This window comes from Ambystoma mexicanum, chromosome 6p (genome assembly GCF_040938575.1).
Source record: "Ambystoma mexicanum isolate Mex_15411 chromosome 6p, UKY_AmexF1_1, whole genome shotgun sequence".
Taxonomy (NCBI): Eukaryota; Metazoa; Chordata; class Amphibia; order Caudata; family Ambystomatidae; genus Ambystoma; species Ambystoma mexicanum.
This window is the reverse complement of record NC_090935.1, coordinates 494,963,479-494,980,671: the sequence shown is the minus strand read 5'-3', so window position 1 is coordinate 494,980,671 and position 17,193 is coordinate 494,963,479. Positions and strand designations below refer to the sequence as shown.

At 45.3% G+C, this 17,193-nt stretch overlaps 1 protein-coding gene across 2 annotated transcripts in view; it reads right to left on the bottom strand.

The window, feature by feature from the left end:
• MAP3K1 (mitogen-activated protein kinase kinase kinase 1) overlaps positions 1 to 17,193 on the bottom strand; it is a 752,184-nt gene that overhangs the window by 120,341 nt on the left and 614,650 nt on the right. For both annotated transcript variants that reach the window (XM_069627298.1, XM_069627297.1), the window contains exon 16: positions 14,229 to 14,391. In XM_069627298.1, the coding sequence (XP_069483399.1) occupies positions 14,229 to 14,391 (163 nt within the window). The remainder of the gene's footprint in view (positions 1 to 14,228; positions 14,392 to 17,193) is intronic.

Sequence of the window (17,193 nt, the reverse complement as noted above, 5' to 3'; positions counted from 1 at the left end):
GAAAGCCAGGGAACTCCACGCAATGCTTCCGACCAGTATGGCGGAAAAAAACAATCTGATGGTCCTACACGCGTGAGGGATCATGGGTACAGTGGACATCACACTAGGGATTGTCTTACTGGCACGCCCTGTGTCGACGCCCATTTTCGAAAAACAAAATACTCTGCTGCTTCAACTAGATGTCGGCCTATGCACAGCATGTGATCTAAGCAGATTCCACAAGCCTCAGAAATATAAATATATATATATACATACACACATATACATATATAAACATACAAGTGCATGTATCAGAGATGAGCAAACACGCATTGCAGTTAAAAAGCATCAGCTACTGAAGAATTAATTTACCCACACTTACCCTAACTCCCCATAAGCTCCCGTCCATTTATTTGACCTTTTTGTTACTACAAGAGGTACAATGATTAAGACTTCAACGTCAAGCTGTTCTTTGACTAGTGATAAAAATATTGTTAGTAGCACAAGAATGTATTTGTATAATTGTGGCCTGCATTTCACAGCCATTTTGTTCGCAGTTTTAATATTATTTAACAGAACTAAAAAACATGAGCGTGTATAATGTGACCCTCACAAATAATAGCAACTCACACACAACTGTATGCACAAGTAAAATGTTTGAAATCCTACTTCCAAATGTCAAAATCCATTTGCGTAATACAAGCAGTAATGTAAACATTACAAACAGCAGAAGCAAGGTAGCAAAAAGGCAAGTATTACGCCATAATAGAAAAAAAGACAAGCACCTAAACCCAAAATATGATGCTTACCATGGCTTAGGCCTACATGCACTTGAAGATATCCGTCATCCCAAGCACTCCAACAGTTGGTATCCCGACATGAGTGCAGTGGGAAGGCGAACAACCAATGGCAGTTGCTATGCTTGCTCCATAATACTGCACGCATCTGGGGCACCCAAGGTTTTAGTACCGCAGGAAGTAACGATGATAAAGGCACAATGCCCAATTCATCTTGCGCTATGTAGGCTCAGAGGCACTTTCCAGGCACGCAACGTCGACCTCGAACATATTAATTTGGATGCCCAGAATTGCAAAACGAGTTCCACCAATACCAACTGTCTGAAACAACCCTACCTGGTGATCGAAGGAGCGAAATACACCAAAATGTGTCAAGAAACGACCCTCATGTGCAAAGCTGAAGTACTTTTAGGGTTTCCAGAAAAAATTGTGGCACTCGTGGAATAGACTTGTGCATAAACATGGACAGAGCACATCACAAAACTAACATGGATTGTGGCTATAGAAAAAGCAGTGAAAGTGCACCCCAAAGTGACTCATGAAGTAGGTTTCTACAGTCAAGGAACCATCTCTGTCTGCTCTTAGGAACGATGTAACAGAACAGTGCTAGTTTCATACCTCAAGAAGGGAATGGCAGCGCTGATGGACTACTACTGGGTGTTACGCTCACCTGGTATCCACAGGGACGCCACCCAGCCAGGTTACTCGCTGGTATGCTTCATAGCTTTGCCCTGATGTGGTCTTGGGGAAGGTTCTGCCTGAAAATACAGGACGACTGTGTTCAAGACTGACCGACTGGGGTAAGTATCCTCCCTCCACCCCCGTATGATTTCAGTCCCTCTGGCGCCCTCTCCTCACCTTGTGGTAGAATTAGGCGTGCTCTCCGTCATGCCTTCTTTGCAGGGGCTAGTTGTCCTTCATGGGCGAGTGTGGTCCAGTTACTTTACTGACGCCGGCCCGTTTGATATTGTTCAGGTAGGTCTTATTGCTGTTCTTTAGTTTTGTTGCTATCCTGCATGCCTTTCTTTGTTTAAAATGTCTCCTTTTTCTCCCTTAGGTATGCTGAGCTTCAGCGCGGCGAACTGGCTTGGTTGAGCCCCGCTGGTAAATGTTGGCACATTAAGAGAGCTAGGATGCGTTAAGTAAGCGCTATGCGCAGCGCTACAAAGTCTTGCCTTTGCTAACCTGCGTTTTCCTTCTTTGTAGATCGCAGTGTTCTTCAGCGCGAGTGGAATGTCCGGAGTGGTGCCAGCCGAGAGGTGACCAGCCAGGTAAGCCTTTTGAGCAGTTCGTAATTTGTAAATGTCTCTACTGCTTTCTTTAATGTTGCCTCTATCTTCCTCTTTCAGGTCGTTCTGTCCGGGAGGCGTGCAGATTCGAGGAAGCTGTTCTCAGTAGCTGTGAGTGTTTAAAGATGAAGACTGCAGGTAAGATGCTGCTGCTAATGATGTTCCTTTTGTCTCCTTGCAGGTTCTGCTTCGCCGAGGTTCGAGGGAATAGCTGGACACTGAGTGTCACTTTGCAAGCTGCACAGTAACGCGAAGCGTGTTGTCTTGCTTGGGTGTGGTTTAAATAGCCCCAACAAAATAGTCCAGGAAAAGTAATCCCTAGGCTACCACACCCAAAACACTAGACCGCATAGCTTGGTTCTTAGGAACCAAGTTATGTGGATGCCTCCATGTTGGCTGACAATACAATAAAGTAGTTCCCAAGCACATTGTTTTTTCATGGTGTATGAGCCTGGCGCCATAGGCGCCAGGACTGGCCCCATGAGGGCTTTTGAAGAGGATGCCAGGCTCTAGAGGCCCGAGTCCTGACTCCACCTGGCCAATGGGTTTGCCAGAGGGGGTTTTGGGCGAGGGTCGTGACACTGGGTATGTGGCCAACACGCTTACTTGCACCTCCCAGCTTGACGGAAGGACTATTGTTCGCTAGTCACACTGCACTACGCCTGGTTAATAGTCCCAGAAGAACACCTGAAAGGGGGGCCTCTGTCTGACTAAACATCCACAGTGCCCTAACACGTGAAGCACAGCACGTTGCCACCACCAGATTTTCGCATCCTTCCTGAGAAATAATCATATGATCAGTACAAACTCTACACTTCCACAGACATTTTTCACACCCCTAATATCCAGCATACCGACACTAGCAAAAGCCAAATGGCTCCAGATTGTCAGATGGGAGCTGATCCAATTGGCTAACAATACTGAGCAGGGATTCAACGCCATAAGAGTGGAGATGTGCATCCTCAAGCTGATGACAATTCAGAACCGGTATGTACTGGATCTGACGACAGCAATTGAAGGTGGTGTTTGCAAATAGATCAGGAGTTCATGTTGCACATTCATACCTTCCGAAGATGCTGAAAACAGGACATTATCACGTCATTGCTGCAGTACACGATCTCGGGGTCAAGACGAAAAAGGATGCTGGCGTTCAAGAAGAAGATTGGTTCTCGCTGGCATTCAGCTGGGGTCCATCCTGGCTTGGAACATTGGTGAAGATGATGGTGCCAATCATCGTGCTTGTCCTGGTGATTTTCTTCATGTGCCAGTTTGGTCTCCGCAGTTGTACCTGTGATGCTGGAAATGCATCAGAGGGACAGGGCCTCTGAATCCTTGTCCCTTACTGCTTTTTATCGTGTGTTCTGTCATGTTTTCTGCCCAGGAGTCCATGTGGGACTCCTGGCAGTGCAGCTCTCTTTTGGTTTGGTGAACAGACCCATGGATACCCTTATGGCACCCATGGGTAGGGGTACAACCCTGTGCCCCTAGTGTATGTTTTTGGGCACCTGTGGGTGGCCCACAGAGCAGGGTATGGGTTGGTGGCAGCTCCATGCTGAATTTGACAGGTGTTCTGGGTGTCCTCGATTTTGGGATACCCAGGCCCTGCCATTGGAGTCAGTTGATTCCTGATAGGAAACAAGATGGCCCCTGTGGCCTCCTGCTTTCTATTGCCTGTTACCTTGTTTTCCCAAAGTCCTGGGAAGCCCTGACTCGGTCCCTTCCCCCTGACTGGCTGTTGGGTGGAAGTTCCATATATGGTGTTGTTGTGAAGGCCCCGCTAGACTGACTGGAGCCTTCCCAGTGACTGTATGTTGTGGGTACCTCCTGTGGGTGGGACCTGGGTGAATGGAGTGTGTGACCAATATACACTCCTTGTTGTGGTTGTCTGGTTTCTGGCATGAGAGACAAAGACTGAGACAGCCCTGCCCGAAACTGGCCTGAATGCAGTGTGTAGTGTTGAATGGCTGGGTACTTGTCCCAATCCACATTCCTTGTTGTGAGTGTCTGAAAGGGAGGAGTGTGGCCTGAATGCACTGTGTGCCTGATTGGCTGACTGACTGCATGAATGCCCCTCTGTATGATTGGCTGCTGAGTGTATGCCAGCAGTGTGGATGAGAGACAGAATAGTATATCTGGGGACCTCTCACCACTGGTAATTGTTCAGGAACGTTCAGAAGCGTTCTGGAGCCGAGTCTCGACTCTAAGAGTAACTGGAACTGCTGATCCTCGACGTCCAGCTGGAAGAAGAAGACTTGCTGTTGCATTTGCTTCGACCGATCCGAAGGCTGCCGAAATCGTCGAAGACTGACCCGAGAGAGGACCTGGTAAGGCGCCCTCTTCCCGTGCTCCGAGGGACCATCGAGCACCGCTCCATCTTCGCCGAAGCGCCCTGGAAGACAGACCCTCGAAAGGCTGCCGACCCGAGACGGGACCGCCGAGGAGATCGAAGTGAAGCACCCGGACATCGCCGCCGAAGTCCATTGCCGTCGACCAGGGTTTGCAGGTCTGTGTAACCGCTGGAGGCCCGTCGAAGTTGTGTTGCCCAGCCGTGGGAACCACTTGACGCCGTGCCGCCGCCGACCGGAGCCGTCCGCTCCTTTGCCTAAGAACATTCGAATCGAAGGACTCCCTCGTCCGCACCGTCGACCGCTTTATCCTGCCGGAGAAAGTCGAGGACGACCAACGCGCCGAAGAGAAACCTGCCGGTGGGTTTCCCGCCACCCGAAGACCACAAAGACTCGAACGACTCGACGCCCTTGCTGGGCCTCCGTCTCCACAATCTTTGCGGTCCAGAACTATTGTCACCGAGGTGCCCCGCACGCCTCTGCCTTGCAGGACGTCGACGCTCCGACGCCGATGAGCACCGCTCGGACGAAGCTGCCGCCTCATCGACGCTGTTCTACCCTGTTTGTCGACGGACGTTCGACGCCCCGTGTCTCCCGCTTGAAAGGGAAGGCATTCAAGAAGGGCCGTCGATTCCCCGTCGTCGAACACAGAGTTCCTCGACGCTTCTCGACGATCCGTGACTCCCGCTTGAAAGGGGGTCGCTCAAGAAGGATCTGTCGACGCCTCTTCGAAGAACTCGACTCCACCAGGTACATTGGGGGGGTAAAAACATTATAGGAGGGAATAAGACTTACAGAACAATATATGGACTGGGCTTGTGCTATATCTTTATTTTACAGGTTGCCCAGGTGGGGGGATCTCCACACAGAACTGTGTCTAGTGGTAGGGGCCAGTATTCTGCCTATTGTTCAACCACCTTATTTTCTCTCTTCTCTCTATTGCTGGTTTCACTCTATTGATCTGTGTGACATGATTACAGTATTGTTGGTGCACTTTTCATGAGATCTAATACAAAGGGTGGTACCACTTTAGAATTGTATATATTTGCCATTGTTGATTTTCCCAAGTACAAAGTGAGTTATTATGATAAGTGTACATAACCTTGAATATTGATTATATAAAGACTGTGTTCTAACCAATACAGTGTGTGGACATTCCTTTGTGGGGGCTTGGGGACTACACTGTACTTAAGAACCAGCCCGCATCACCTCCTGAGAAGCTAGGCCTTGATTGCTCGTCCATTGCTACCGTAATAGAGAATCTTGGCTGGGGTCTTCTGTGCCTCTCTTCTACCATATAGAGAGCAGAAGTACAGACACCCCCTACCAGTCTTTACAGTACCAAAGCAGTGCCTAATAGCGCTATGATGATGGTTTTTATTGGCAGTCCTAAAGTACCGCGTAATACAAAGGAAGTAGAAGTGCATACTAATCACCCCATTCCACACATGGTCCCTATCCCTGTGGAAGATCTAGTTGACAGACTATTACACAAACATTGCCCCCCCCACCCTTGAGTATTACAAAAGAAGTATGCGTTGACCGGTCCGTGGTTGCATTTAAATTACATTTACACCTGAGGAGTATGTGCAAGCAGGAGAAAGCTTGAGACATGTTTGCTTGTTTGTTTATTCATTTGTACAGCGCACCAAACCCCGAAGTATCTGGGCGCATTATTAGTTCCATGATTACAAGCATATACAAAAACAGAGATCATAACAGATATTTACATTTAAAAGATAACAGGCATGCACATTAGTTATTTACATGATACATTTACAAGATCGCAGATGAGCACAACAGTTATTTGCAACAAACGTCACAGAGTTGCGAGTAAAGGACTAGCTGTCTGTTCATTATTCCGAAGGGGACATATGATGGATATGTTTGGTTCATTGGTCTAAAGAGGACAAACAAGTTTTGGTGTCTTTTCTAAACATGTAGTCGGATGAGGCTGCTCTTAAGGGATTTGGAAAGGTGATCCAAAGCTGAAATGCTAGAACTGGGAATCTGCTACCTCCTGCTTTAAGTTTGAATTTGGGGATCTTGAGAGTATTGGCCTGAGAGGATCTAATAGGGCATGCTGAGGTGTGTTTGGTGAATTTATCAGCAAGATATGAAGGGGCTTGTTTAGTGAGGCATTTGTAAGTGAGGTTTAAAGCTTTGAATGTGATTCTTTCTTTGATGGCCAGCCATTTAGTGGTGAGCCTAGGGTGTGAAATGTGTTGTGTTCTCGGGATGCTTAACGCCGTTCTAACAGCATTATTTTGTAATATTTGCAGTTTTTTAATGTTATGTTTGCTAGTACCAAGAGAGAGAGCATTGCAATAATCTAACTGCGACAAGATGAGGGCTTGCGCCAGTGTGATGCAACCATCGGTGGTAAGAAATGGTTTGCACACATAGATCAGTTAGCATGTGTAACTGGTGGCAGAGGCCGTGGCGTTAACTTGTTTATTTAGATTCAGAGTTGAATCCAGATAGAAGCCTAAAGTCTTAACCTCCTTGGAGACTTTAATATTTAAACCATCAATGTTGACTGCTTTAAATTGGTTGCTGAGATTATTTAATCTGTTACTTGATCCAATAAGTAAGAGCTCAGTATTATCATCATTAAAGGCATAAGCCATGGGTGGCAATCCAAGCTTGTATTATGAGGTACATTTTGTTGATCAGTGCTCCGTCTGTCGTAGACTCCTGAGATAGGAATGAGTATCTGGGTGTCGTTTGCGTAATTAGTAGAGGAGACACCCAGATTGTCAAGTTTATCAAATAAAGGCATTGTGAATATTGTACATGGTTGGGGAGACACAAGAGCCTTTAGGGACTCCACAAGTGACCGGTACTGGATCAGCTGCTGACGCGGGAGAGAACACTCGCATGGATCAGTTGTCAAGGAATGACTGTATCTAAGCAGTGACTTCCTTCGAGAATTGGGCCTCTGAGCGAAGATGGTTGCAGAGCACTTTAAGTTCAGCAAGTCGAAGACGGCAGATATGTCCAGGAGGAGCAGGATGGCTAGGTCCCCTTTATCCTTGAGCTCATCCATTTGTTTTTTTTTTTTTTAAATCGATGAGGGCTGTTTCTGTCCAGTGTCATGGTCTAAAACCAGATTGACGAGTGTCTAGTAAGTTGTTGGTCTCATGGTAGGACTGAATCTGGAGGTATGCTGCCTTGTCTTTAGAAGAAACAGTACTGTTGTTATTGGTCTGTAATTTGTGGGTATACTTGGGTCTAAATGTGTTTTTTTTTTTTAAAAGGGGAAGAATCCAGGCATCTGAGGAAATGATGACTGAAGTAATGAAAGGTGCTAGGTCCCTAGCTGCCTCCGATTATAGATGCGGGACAAGAGTCCCCTAGGCATCTACCACTTCTGGTATGGAGACTGTGCAAATTTAAATTGGTTGTTTGAATGAGGCTGTTCAGGAAGTGTATCCTGGGTGTGTGAGCCACTGAGGAGAGACGTTTATTTTGCTACGATTTTGTTTTGTATCATGCTGATTTTATTACACAGGGCGTCTTGGATGTTGGTGCACCACGTTTTGTCTTTGGTGCATGGTTAAATGGGAATGGCGGGAGATTCTAAGAATGCTGAAAACTTCCCTAGTTCTAGAGTTAGCATTGGTAATTCTTTCATCAAAGGCATCTCTTTGTTTGGAGAAATTCCTCTTTATATCTCGCAGATATATTAGAGAGGTTTTCCTTATTGTGCTCAGAGGGGTTATTTTTCTAGGGAGATTCAAGGTGTCTTTTCTTTATGGGTAGCTTTAAGGCTAGGTGTAAACCATGTGTTCAAGTGAGTAGGGCCTGGATGCCAATAAAGGGAACACCCGCCTATGAGGAAGCAGTGAGACAAGAATATCAGCAAATATGGGGAAACATTTGTTACTGTAGAAGTAACGAAAGGGGGAGGGGGGGAGTTGGGATGGAAATGAGTCTATCCCACCCCGAGGCTCTTTAAGGTGAGGTGAATCCCATATGAAATTGTGTAGTGTACAAGGGGGAAGAGGACCGTGATATGAAACTCGGCGCAGATATAATACAGCACAAACAATAGATGCGCAACCCTAGAATGCACATAGAAACGCCTTTTGTAATTATGGCAGTGGCACAATCTTGCATGGCCATGACACAGCTCTTCGCTACCTGAAAGGGCTTGTTGAGGTTCAGATCAGTAAGACAGGATGGGTCCGCATAACCAGTTCCCATGGAAGTAGCCTCTTGTCCATCCACTGTTGTAATTACTTAGTATCACTGAGAGGAATGCGCCCTGCAAGGCTGAGACACAACACCAGGCTCCTCGCAGTGCCCATTCATCACAGCCAAGCTGCCAGCAGGCCTCTAACCCCCACCAAGCCTACACCTAGGGCCATGGCAACACCACTGACCTGATCCCCCACCCCCCAAACCCCTGCATTCTGAGATAAGTAACTACCCCAGCTCAAATCGTAAACCTACTGGCCCAAGCATGAGCGACAGTTCACCTCATCCCATAAATACATCCTTTATAATGCAAGGTACAGGGAGGAATACATTATAGATCAAAACAACGGTGGAGCCTTGGAGCAAGAGGAGCGGTATCAACAAAGCACAGAATGTGTGGCTCAGTGTGACTACTTCTTCCTCCCTTCCCCCTGGCACCAGTCCCGAACCTCCCAGGTGCATGCCACAGTGATGTAGTGTAGCAGGCTTAGGATATAATCACTTTTTTACAATGCAACTTATGAGAGACCTGACCTTCACTCTGCAGAGACATGAGCCTAGTAGACCCACGTTTGAAGTAATAGACGGCAGAGGTTAACCAATTGTAGCCTGGCATCCCCTATGGAGCAAAACCATGTATACCAGAGGTCTTCAAACTGTGGGCGCGCCATCTGGCACTTTTGGGGGGGCCCGGCCTGCCCAAACTTTGCTCAGGGGGGGCCCAGGCCAAAACAGTTTGAAGACCACTGATGTATACTATCTTACCAATTAACTGTGCAGGTTGAGATCCTATATGCGACGCCCCCCAGTGATGCTGTGGTGTCTCAAAAGGCACTAACAATCCTTCTTGAGTCAGAACTCTCTCAAGCAGCAGAGTCCTTTGCTGATATTCTGTACGATTAAACCTCGTTATCCTTGCAAGCTATCTCTTGGCCTATTTCCCTAGAGGGTTGTATTTACTCTGGCATGAACATTAACAGGGACTTTCCTTGATTGCCTATGCCTTTAGTGAATATATGCACCATCTGACATATGGTATTTGCCAAAGGTGCATGTATTTGTATATTTATATTGCGCAGCCTGCCCACGGGCATCAGGGCGCATGTTTAGAAAGTTGGTTACAGGAAGGTGCTACAGAGGGCAGTTACAGATTACAAGTTACAAGTTATATATAGATAGAACAAAGATATACACATACATTTACAAGGGGGTCAGTCAGCTCAGTATGTACAGGTGGGAGCAGAATGCAGCAGGTGTTACAAAAGGGTGGCCAGAGCATCGTCTTGCTCAAAGAGCCATTGTTTTGTTCTGTTTTTGAAGGATTGGAGGGAGGGGCCATTCCTGAGATCGTTGGGTAGGGAGTTCCAGAGCTTCGCTGCAAGGACTGGCAAGCTCGAACCGCTGGCAGTTTGAAGCTTGAAACTGGGAATGATGAGTGTGTGTGTGTGCTTGTGCAGATCTTAAGGGTCTGGAGGCTGGTTGTTGGGTGAAGCGCGCCGACAGGTAGGCCGGTGCCGCATTGTTCTGTGCTTTGTGGCTTAGAACAAGAGTTAAGTGCGATACGCCGTGAAATGGGGAGCCAATGTATGTTGCGTCTGGTGGATGAGATGTGGGCGAGGATCAGCCAGTTGTGCGTTGTTAAGAAGGGACGGCAAGCAGTGATTAGTGTACACGTATACGCAGATGCTGAGACTACTGAGTTGGTTTGTCTGATGAGAGAGAGGGTGAAGTCTAGGTAAATTCCGAGGGTTTTAGTGACATTGGTGTCCTTGATAATGTTACCATCAATGTTGAAAGCCTCATATTTACTGCCAAGTTTTGAGAGTTTGGACTGAGAGCCTAGGATGAGTAACTCAGTTTTCTCATTGTTTAGGCAGACACCGTGGTGGGCCATCCACGCCTGGATGACGGTATAGACTGCATTGAGAGCTTTGACGTCGGTTACATAATCACCACTGATAGGGATGAGTATCTGGGTGTCACCCGCATAATTTGTGTAGGTAACACCCAGATGGTCAAGAATATCAAAGAGTGGTTTAGTAAATACGTTATAGAGCGTAGGCGATACGCACGAGCCTTGTGGGACTCTGAAGGGGACGTGAGCTGGGTCAGCAGCGGCAAGAGGTGAGAAGACTCATGAATCCGTTAGCAAGGAACGAGCTGATCCAGGAGGTAGCTGCATCGGAAAAATGGGCGGCAGTTTTGAGGTGCTGGCAGAGAATTTGGTGGTCCACCAAATCAAAAGCGGCGGACAGATCAAGAAGGAGTAGGAGCGCTAGTTTGCCTTTGTCTTTCAGATCCTCAATTTGCGTTTTTAAATCTATTAGAGCTGTCTCTGTACCGTGTCTCGGGCGGAACCCAGATTGCCCAAGTCCTAATAGGTTGTTGTTATCGAGATAATCTTGAATTTGGAGATATGCAGCAAGGTCCAGGATTTTAAGGAGGTAAGGCACCGTGGTGATAGGCCTGTAGTTAGTGGAATTGCTAGGGTCTAAATTAGGTTTTTTGATTAAGAGGATTACCCAAGCATCCTTGAGGTTATTCGGTACTATGCCAGATTTAAAGGAGGAGTTGATGAAGGAGGTGATGAAGGGAGCGAGGTCTGGCGCTGCTTCCTTTACGACTGGTGCGGGGCAGGCGTCGCCTTGACAAGTGGATGGTTTTAACTTCGTGATGATGTTTTCCACTTCCCTGATGGTGAGAGGTGAGAAACTAAAAGGTTTGAAGGAGTGATTAGGGGATGGGATGTTGTAGGATTGGATATTACCTGCTGAATCAAGGAGATGGTTTTTTTTGGTGTTGATTTTAACTTGGAGTGTAGTGATTTTGTTTAGTAGTGCTTTTTGTATGTTGTATGTTGGCACACCATTCAGTGTCAGGGGTACACGTGTCAATGGGGGCAACGGGGACTCTAATTCCTTGAGGATTTTAAAGAGTTCCTTAGTGTTGGATTGAGCTTGTATGATCCTGTTATAGACATCTTTTTTGGCCGCTAGCATGGCTTCTTTGTTTGATAGGGTGATGGGCAACAGACAGAGTTCCTGGCTCCAGGCTCCTTAGGCTCCCGACAGGTTCCAGACAGTAAGCCTTGGTGTGTGGCCTTAGGGTGGGGCCGGCGTTCGGCCTGCCGGCGAGTTGGATTGACTGATGAGGGGTCGGTGGGCCGATCGGAGCGGCCCTATAGCATCAGCAGGCTGGTGTGGCTCGGCGAGTGATGGCGATCGGCCATCTTGGAAATGGAAAAGCCTCCTTGAGGCTGATGGCGGTGGCAGCGAGAATCCTGCTTTTTTGATCAGATTTTGCAGGATTTTGCTGTGGAGATGCACAGTGCAGCATCCCACGAAATGTGGGGTGTGAGGCAGATTTCAAATCTGCTCGAGATGATAAAGGAAAGTGGGGAGCGGTTCTTTGCGCTGCAGGGTATTTCAACCCTAGCCTCTCCCAGGCTGTGGGCAGCACTGCTGGGGTCCTGTGCCTCCTGGTTCTTCCTCAGACTGTAATCTAGTGTATTGCAGGACTCTCAACTCATGCGTCCTCTACCCTGCGGTGGATTGATTCTGTTTTTCATGCATGTCTGGATTAAACCCTTGCACCCTCACCCTGAAAGGATTACACCGTTGCAGAGGTAGTGTTTGTGCACGATGGAAACACGGTTTGACATATTTTCTTAGTTTAATAGATGGGTTTAGTTTGTTTGCCTTATAACGTTTCTCTGGAGTTTAAAAGATCGTTTTTGTCAGGCTGTGGGACTGGGATTTGTCTTGATTAGCATGCTTGCAATGTGTTGCTCCATTTGGCATGCAATGTTTACTTGCATTCCCAAAATTCATCACAAACTCTACCGTTTCACCAACACTAAAAGAACAGAGAAGGTCCAACAAATAGGAGATCACTGCTCCTTCCTAAAACTAGTAATCACACTGTTGTGTTTAAATTGCACTGCCGACTTTTTGCTTGCCATTTAACTTCTTTAAGGACGTTTAAAGCTTCCCAGACTATATTTTACAACAAAATCCACTTCCGTCTCTGTGGACCCAGGTGCTAACAATCACCTTCTTTTCCTTTCTGTAGGCACTTCAGGTGGATAATTTAACAGCAATTGTTGAGGCCATTGATGATTTGCTGCACTGGCATAAACGGAGCTCCGAGGCTGAAAATAACATTCTGATCAGTAATGCTTCTGAGGCGGTTAACAGATCCATAGCAGCCATTCCTACCCTCTTGTTCTCAAACCACATTTGCCTCTCTGAGGCTATTCTAAACCAGGCCCACCTGGCCTCCAGGTTTAGCAGTACCTGAATTGTTATTCAAGAGTTGTTGCTGTAGGAAATATTTAAAGATAACCCTCTGTACAAAGCCGCCACAATTCAATTGGGTGGCTGGAGCACATGCACCCACCACTATCCGTTATTAGAACACCCTAGTGGTGTTTGCAGTAACGTAATTGGTCAATCTGTGGGCTATAAGAAGTGGTATAGCCTGAAGATTGAATATGGCCTGGATATATGTAATTGGAGCCAAGCTCCGAGGCAGCGGCAGCATTGTATGGCTTAATTGCATTACACCTGTGAAGCAACGCCACTTCCTACGCTTGCAGGTGTAACTGCAATGAAATACGGCACACGGAACTGAAACAGTTAAAGTTCTGTGTGCTGTGTCACCGTAGAAGCGTGCCTGGCATGGTCACACCCCCTCAAGGAAGTTAACCGCACCGAAAGAAATGAATCCCCCAATTATGCCGCTACATTAGGTCAGCATGGAAAACATTAACTTGTGCCTCCCTCCCAACAGTTAAGAAAGCTTGCTCGATGAGCATCATGATGTGTGTGCTGTGGAAGCATGAAGGGCTGGAATTTAACACGTTGGGCTTCTGTAAAATGCCACTACTACACAGCAGAAAAGTAGCAAACTGTTTGTTACGGTAGTTAAAGGTGCAAAATGAATATGTTTTTAAAGCAATATTGGCCAGTTTTTAATTGTAAATGGCATATGACTAATTAGTAAGTAGTAAGCCCAACATTTGCATACATACAAACATTTTGGTATAATTTCTCATTTTTTCTGCTTTAAACACAGAGGGTGTTCTAATAGCTTTATAGACCTGCAGCTCGGGCTTTACCAGGCGTCATGGTCCCTCATACCTCATGAACTCGGTCTTCAGAGCCCATAACCCACGGTACAGGCCCTCGCTGCAGGTCTATAAAGCTATATTGAAGATTGCAGTTTGAAAACTCATCACTGGCAGTCATTTTGATTCCACATATGTTACAATCGACTTTCCTGTTTAAGCCCAATCTATGGACCCACTGACGCCCAAATTACCACAAAACATTAATTTCCCGCTTCTACATAATCCCCACGCTATGTCCGACATCTCACCTTCTTTCCCATTCGCTTTGCCCTACTCCTATTTTCCCACAGACTAATGTCTGGATACCCAGACATGGGCACAATAAGCCAACTCCAGACAAGATAGGCACTCAGAGCACTACTGTGGTAATTTGGCACAGTATAAGCACTTGCAACAGTATGTTGGGGTAAGAGGAAAAAGATTCTTCGCTACCTCTACTATATTTTAATCTTAACACTGCTATTAAAAATTATTTGATGCTTACCTGCCATCCACTCAACAAAGAGATTATAGTTGCACTTTTCACATGTTGCACCTAACATTCTTATGATATTAGGATGGTTGAGGTGATTCATCATCCTGATTTCTTCCCTCAGGGCCTCCACAACTTCCTCTTGCTCAGATGATGTGTTCCGCACGTAGGTCACCTAAAAATGTAATTACAAAGAATTAAGAAAAAATAGATTTACTCCATAACTAACCAAAAAGAGAATGTGTAAACTAAAATATCTCGGGTTGTACTCTAGTGCAGCACAATTTTCAGGTTCAGTCAATACTGTAATCTATCCCTACTCATATACTCAAAATACCAATTCCTCAGTGCTTCTAGTGCTGCATCTACAGCGCATACTTAAAGAAATGTTTCTGAACGGAATCAAATTCACTTTCTGAAGTACATCATTTGTACAGATTAACGACAGTAGATTGTAGTCTTAATACTGCAGCACCCTTCACCTTCTAGAAGCATGGGTCTCACTCTGTTCCAGTATTCATCAGGATTTATTCAAGATGCATGTGCAACTACACTCACTCGCAGGCCCTGCTTATGTTTCTAAAGACCGCCACTCACTTTTTTCTTCATCTGTACATAAGTCAGACACGCAGAGCAAGAACAAATGGCATTGCCCTAAAGCTCAGGTTGTATGATTAATAATACAGCATACACCACAGTAAGTAACTTGTAAGACTCAAGGAGAGATTCTTCAGAATGCTGACTTCCACATTGGGAGAAGGTTATGAAAAGCTACTGCACAGAAGCCTAGCCAAAATGTTTCTCAGTATTGATCGCTCATATTTTAAAGTCTATTTTGTTTCATTTGAAATCCAATTCTATTTATGTGTATTCATGTCCCCTTATGCCAACCGTGATTGTGTTTATAGACAAGGGGGGCATTTTCAACCGTTAAAAGGCAGCAGGCTGACTGATACACTCATGTACAAAATAAATAGGTACAATGTCTTTTTTGCATTTCAATTTTTATTTTTCTCTTTTAAAGAAACAATACATATAAAAAAAGCAACAAAAAAATAAAATGTACCCTACACCGTTGAGAATCCAACCCAGATAGCCAAAGCATGTGAGAAAAAGGAACGTGGGAATGTTAGTCTTCTGCGCAAAACATTAAAAAAATGTGGAAATATTTAGGCAATAGCTCTACCATTAAGATGAGTGTGGTATATCAGCATGGACCAGGAACCCAAAGGCTCAAAATCCCATATGAACCTTACATTAATAGCTTAAAAGGGGGATGATAGGGACCTATCCACTGAGCATACCACTCAAGATTCTAGTGCAAAACAATCAGTGTAAGTCCTTAATTTGTTAAACTCGATATTTTATACAACATTTTTTCCAATAATCTTGTGCTTTGTCTTGCCAACATGTGTTTCAACCTTTACAGTTTCAGGTTTTCATCACGGTTTAGCAAATTCCTAATCAGGTACAACCACCTCTATTTTCGTGAAAGGCAACACCGTACGGACAGCCGCTGCAGTGCTAACAGGAATGCGAAATAGAATATAAGAAATTGCAGTAGTTTAACGGACACATGGATTGCAACAACACACGGGCATGTAGTTAATGACTACAGAAGAGTGACAATTTGCAGATGAACCTGAAGATGGAAGTGGTTGTACCAGATTAGGAATGTGCTAAGCCCTGGTGAAGACCTGAAACTGTAATGTTTGAAACACGTGTTGGCAAGACAAAGCACAACAAGATTATTGGAAAATAAATGTATGAAATATCGAGCTTGACAAATTAAGGACTTGCACCGATTGTTTGCACCAGAATCTTGAGTGGTATGCGCAGTGGATTGGACCCAATAATCCCACTTTTCAGCCAAAGCATTCATACAGTTTGCAGTTAGCACAGGTTAAGCACATTTTAATTTCAGATCACATTAAGCAGCACAGGTCCATGAAAAGACAGATACAAAGTTGACCCCTATTGATTGGGCATGATTTGGAGATGGGATGCTGGGAGAGCAATATAGGAGCTGTTAAAGACCATTGACTTGTTCACAATCCAGGACACAGGCGATCACATAGAATGTAAGGTGCCCTAGAAAGCCTGATAGCATGTCGAAGTGCCACCATTGGGGCCGAAAAGCCCATCAGGACACCATGGTTCTCGTGTAATGCAAATAAAACCCCAGGGATCTAAACATACAAAATGTGAAGAATGATATCTTCATACAGAGAAGTTTGCATCTAATTCAACAAGCTTGGCTTAGAAAAACAATGCTATCAATTTAGAACACATGATCTACGGTCACCCATCCAACAGAGGAAACTGTTTTGGGGATTTTCTGATACAGGAAGGAGTACTCCCTCCCTTTTCACTTTGCAAATCAGGTCTCTCCGTTACAGGATTCTTTTTTGTTACTATGAACAGACAAGAGTGAAGGGGTGAATAGAATTTCTGTGAGCAGCGTTTTCTATGGGAGTTCAAGTGACCCACTAAGCTCCTTCTCATTCCCAAATTCTCATTACCTATTGGTTGGTTTCACAGATCTCGTATTTATCATGCCTTTTTTTCTTCATTAGGCTATGGTGCATGCGTATTTGAACCACAGGCCAATGTTGACTATATCTGTGAAAATACTTTCGGGTACAATAAAGGATTTTAATTTACAAAGAACTTTGCTTCGGTGGAAAGAAGTGCTTGTGATTTTACACTGCACACACAACGCAAATGAATTTTTGGATTGTAACGACAGCTCATTTGGTTTTGAACACCGTGAGAATACAAAGTGCATTTCACATAAAATACAGCAATTTGCAATTTCGAAAGAACCCTTTTTTTTTTAAAACGATCACCTCCCCAAGTCCACTGCACCCTTGGGACTTAGCAGGGCACTGATTCTAGGGGGTCAATCTAATTACAATTGGGAAGTTTTCATACTCACTTTGAAATATTCTTTAAGACTCTCAGAATGGACCCTCTT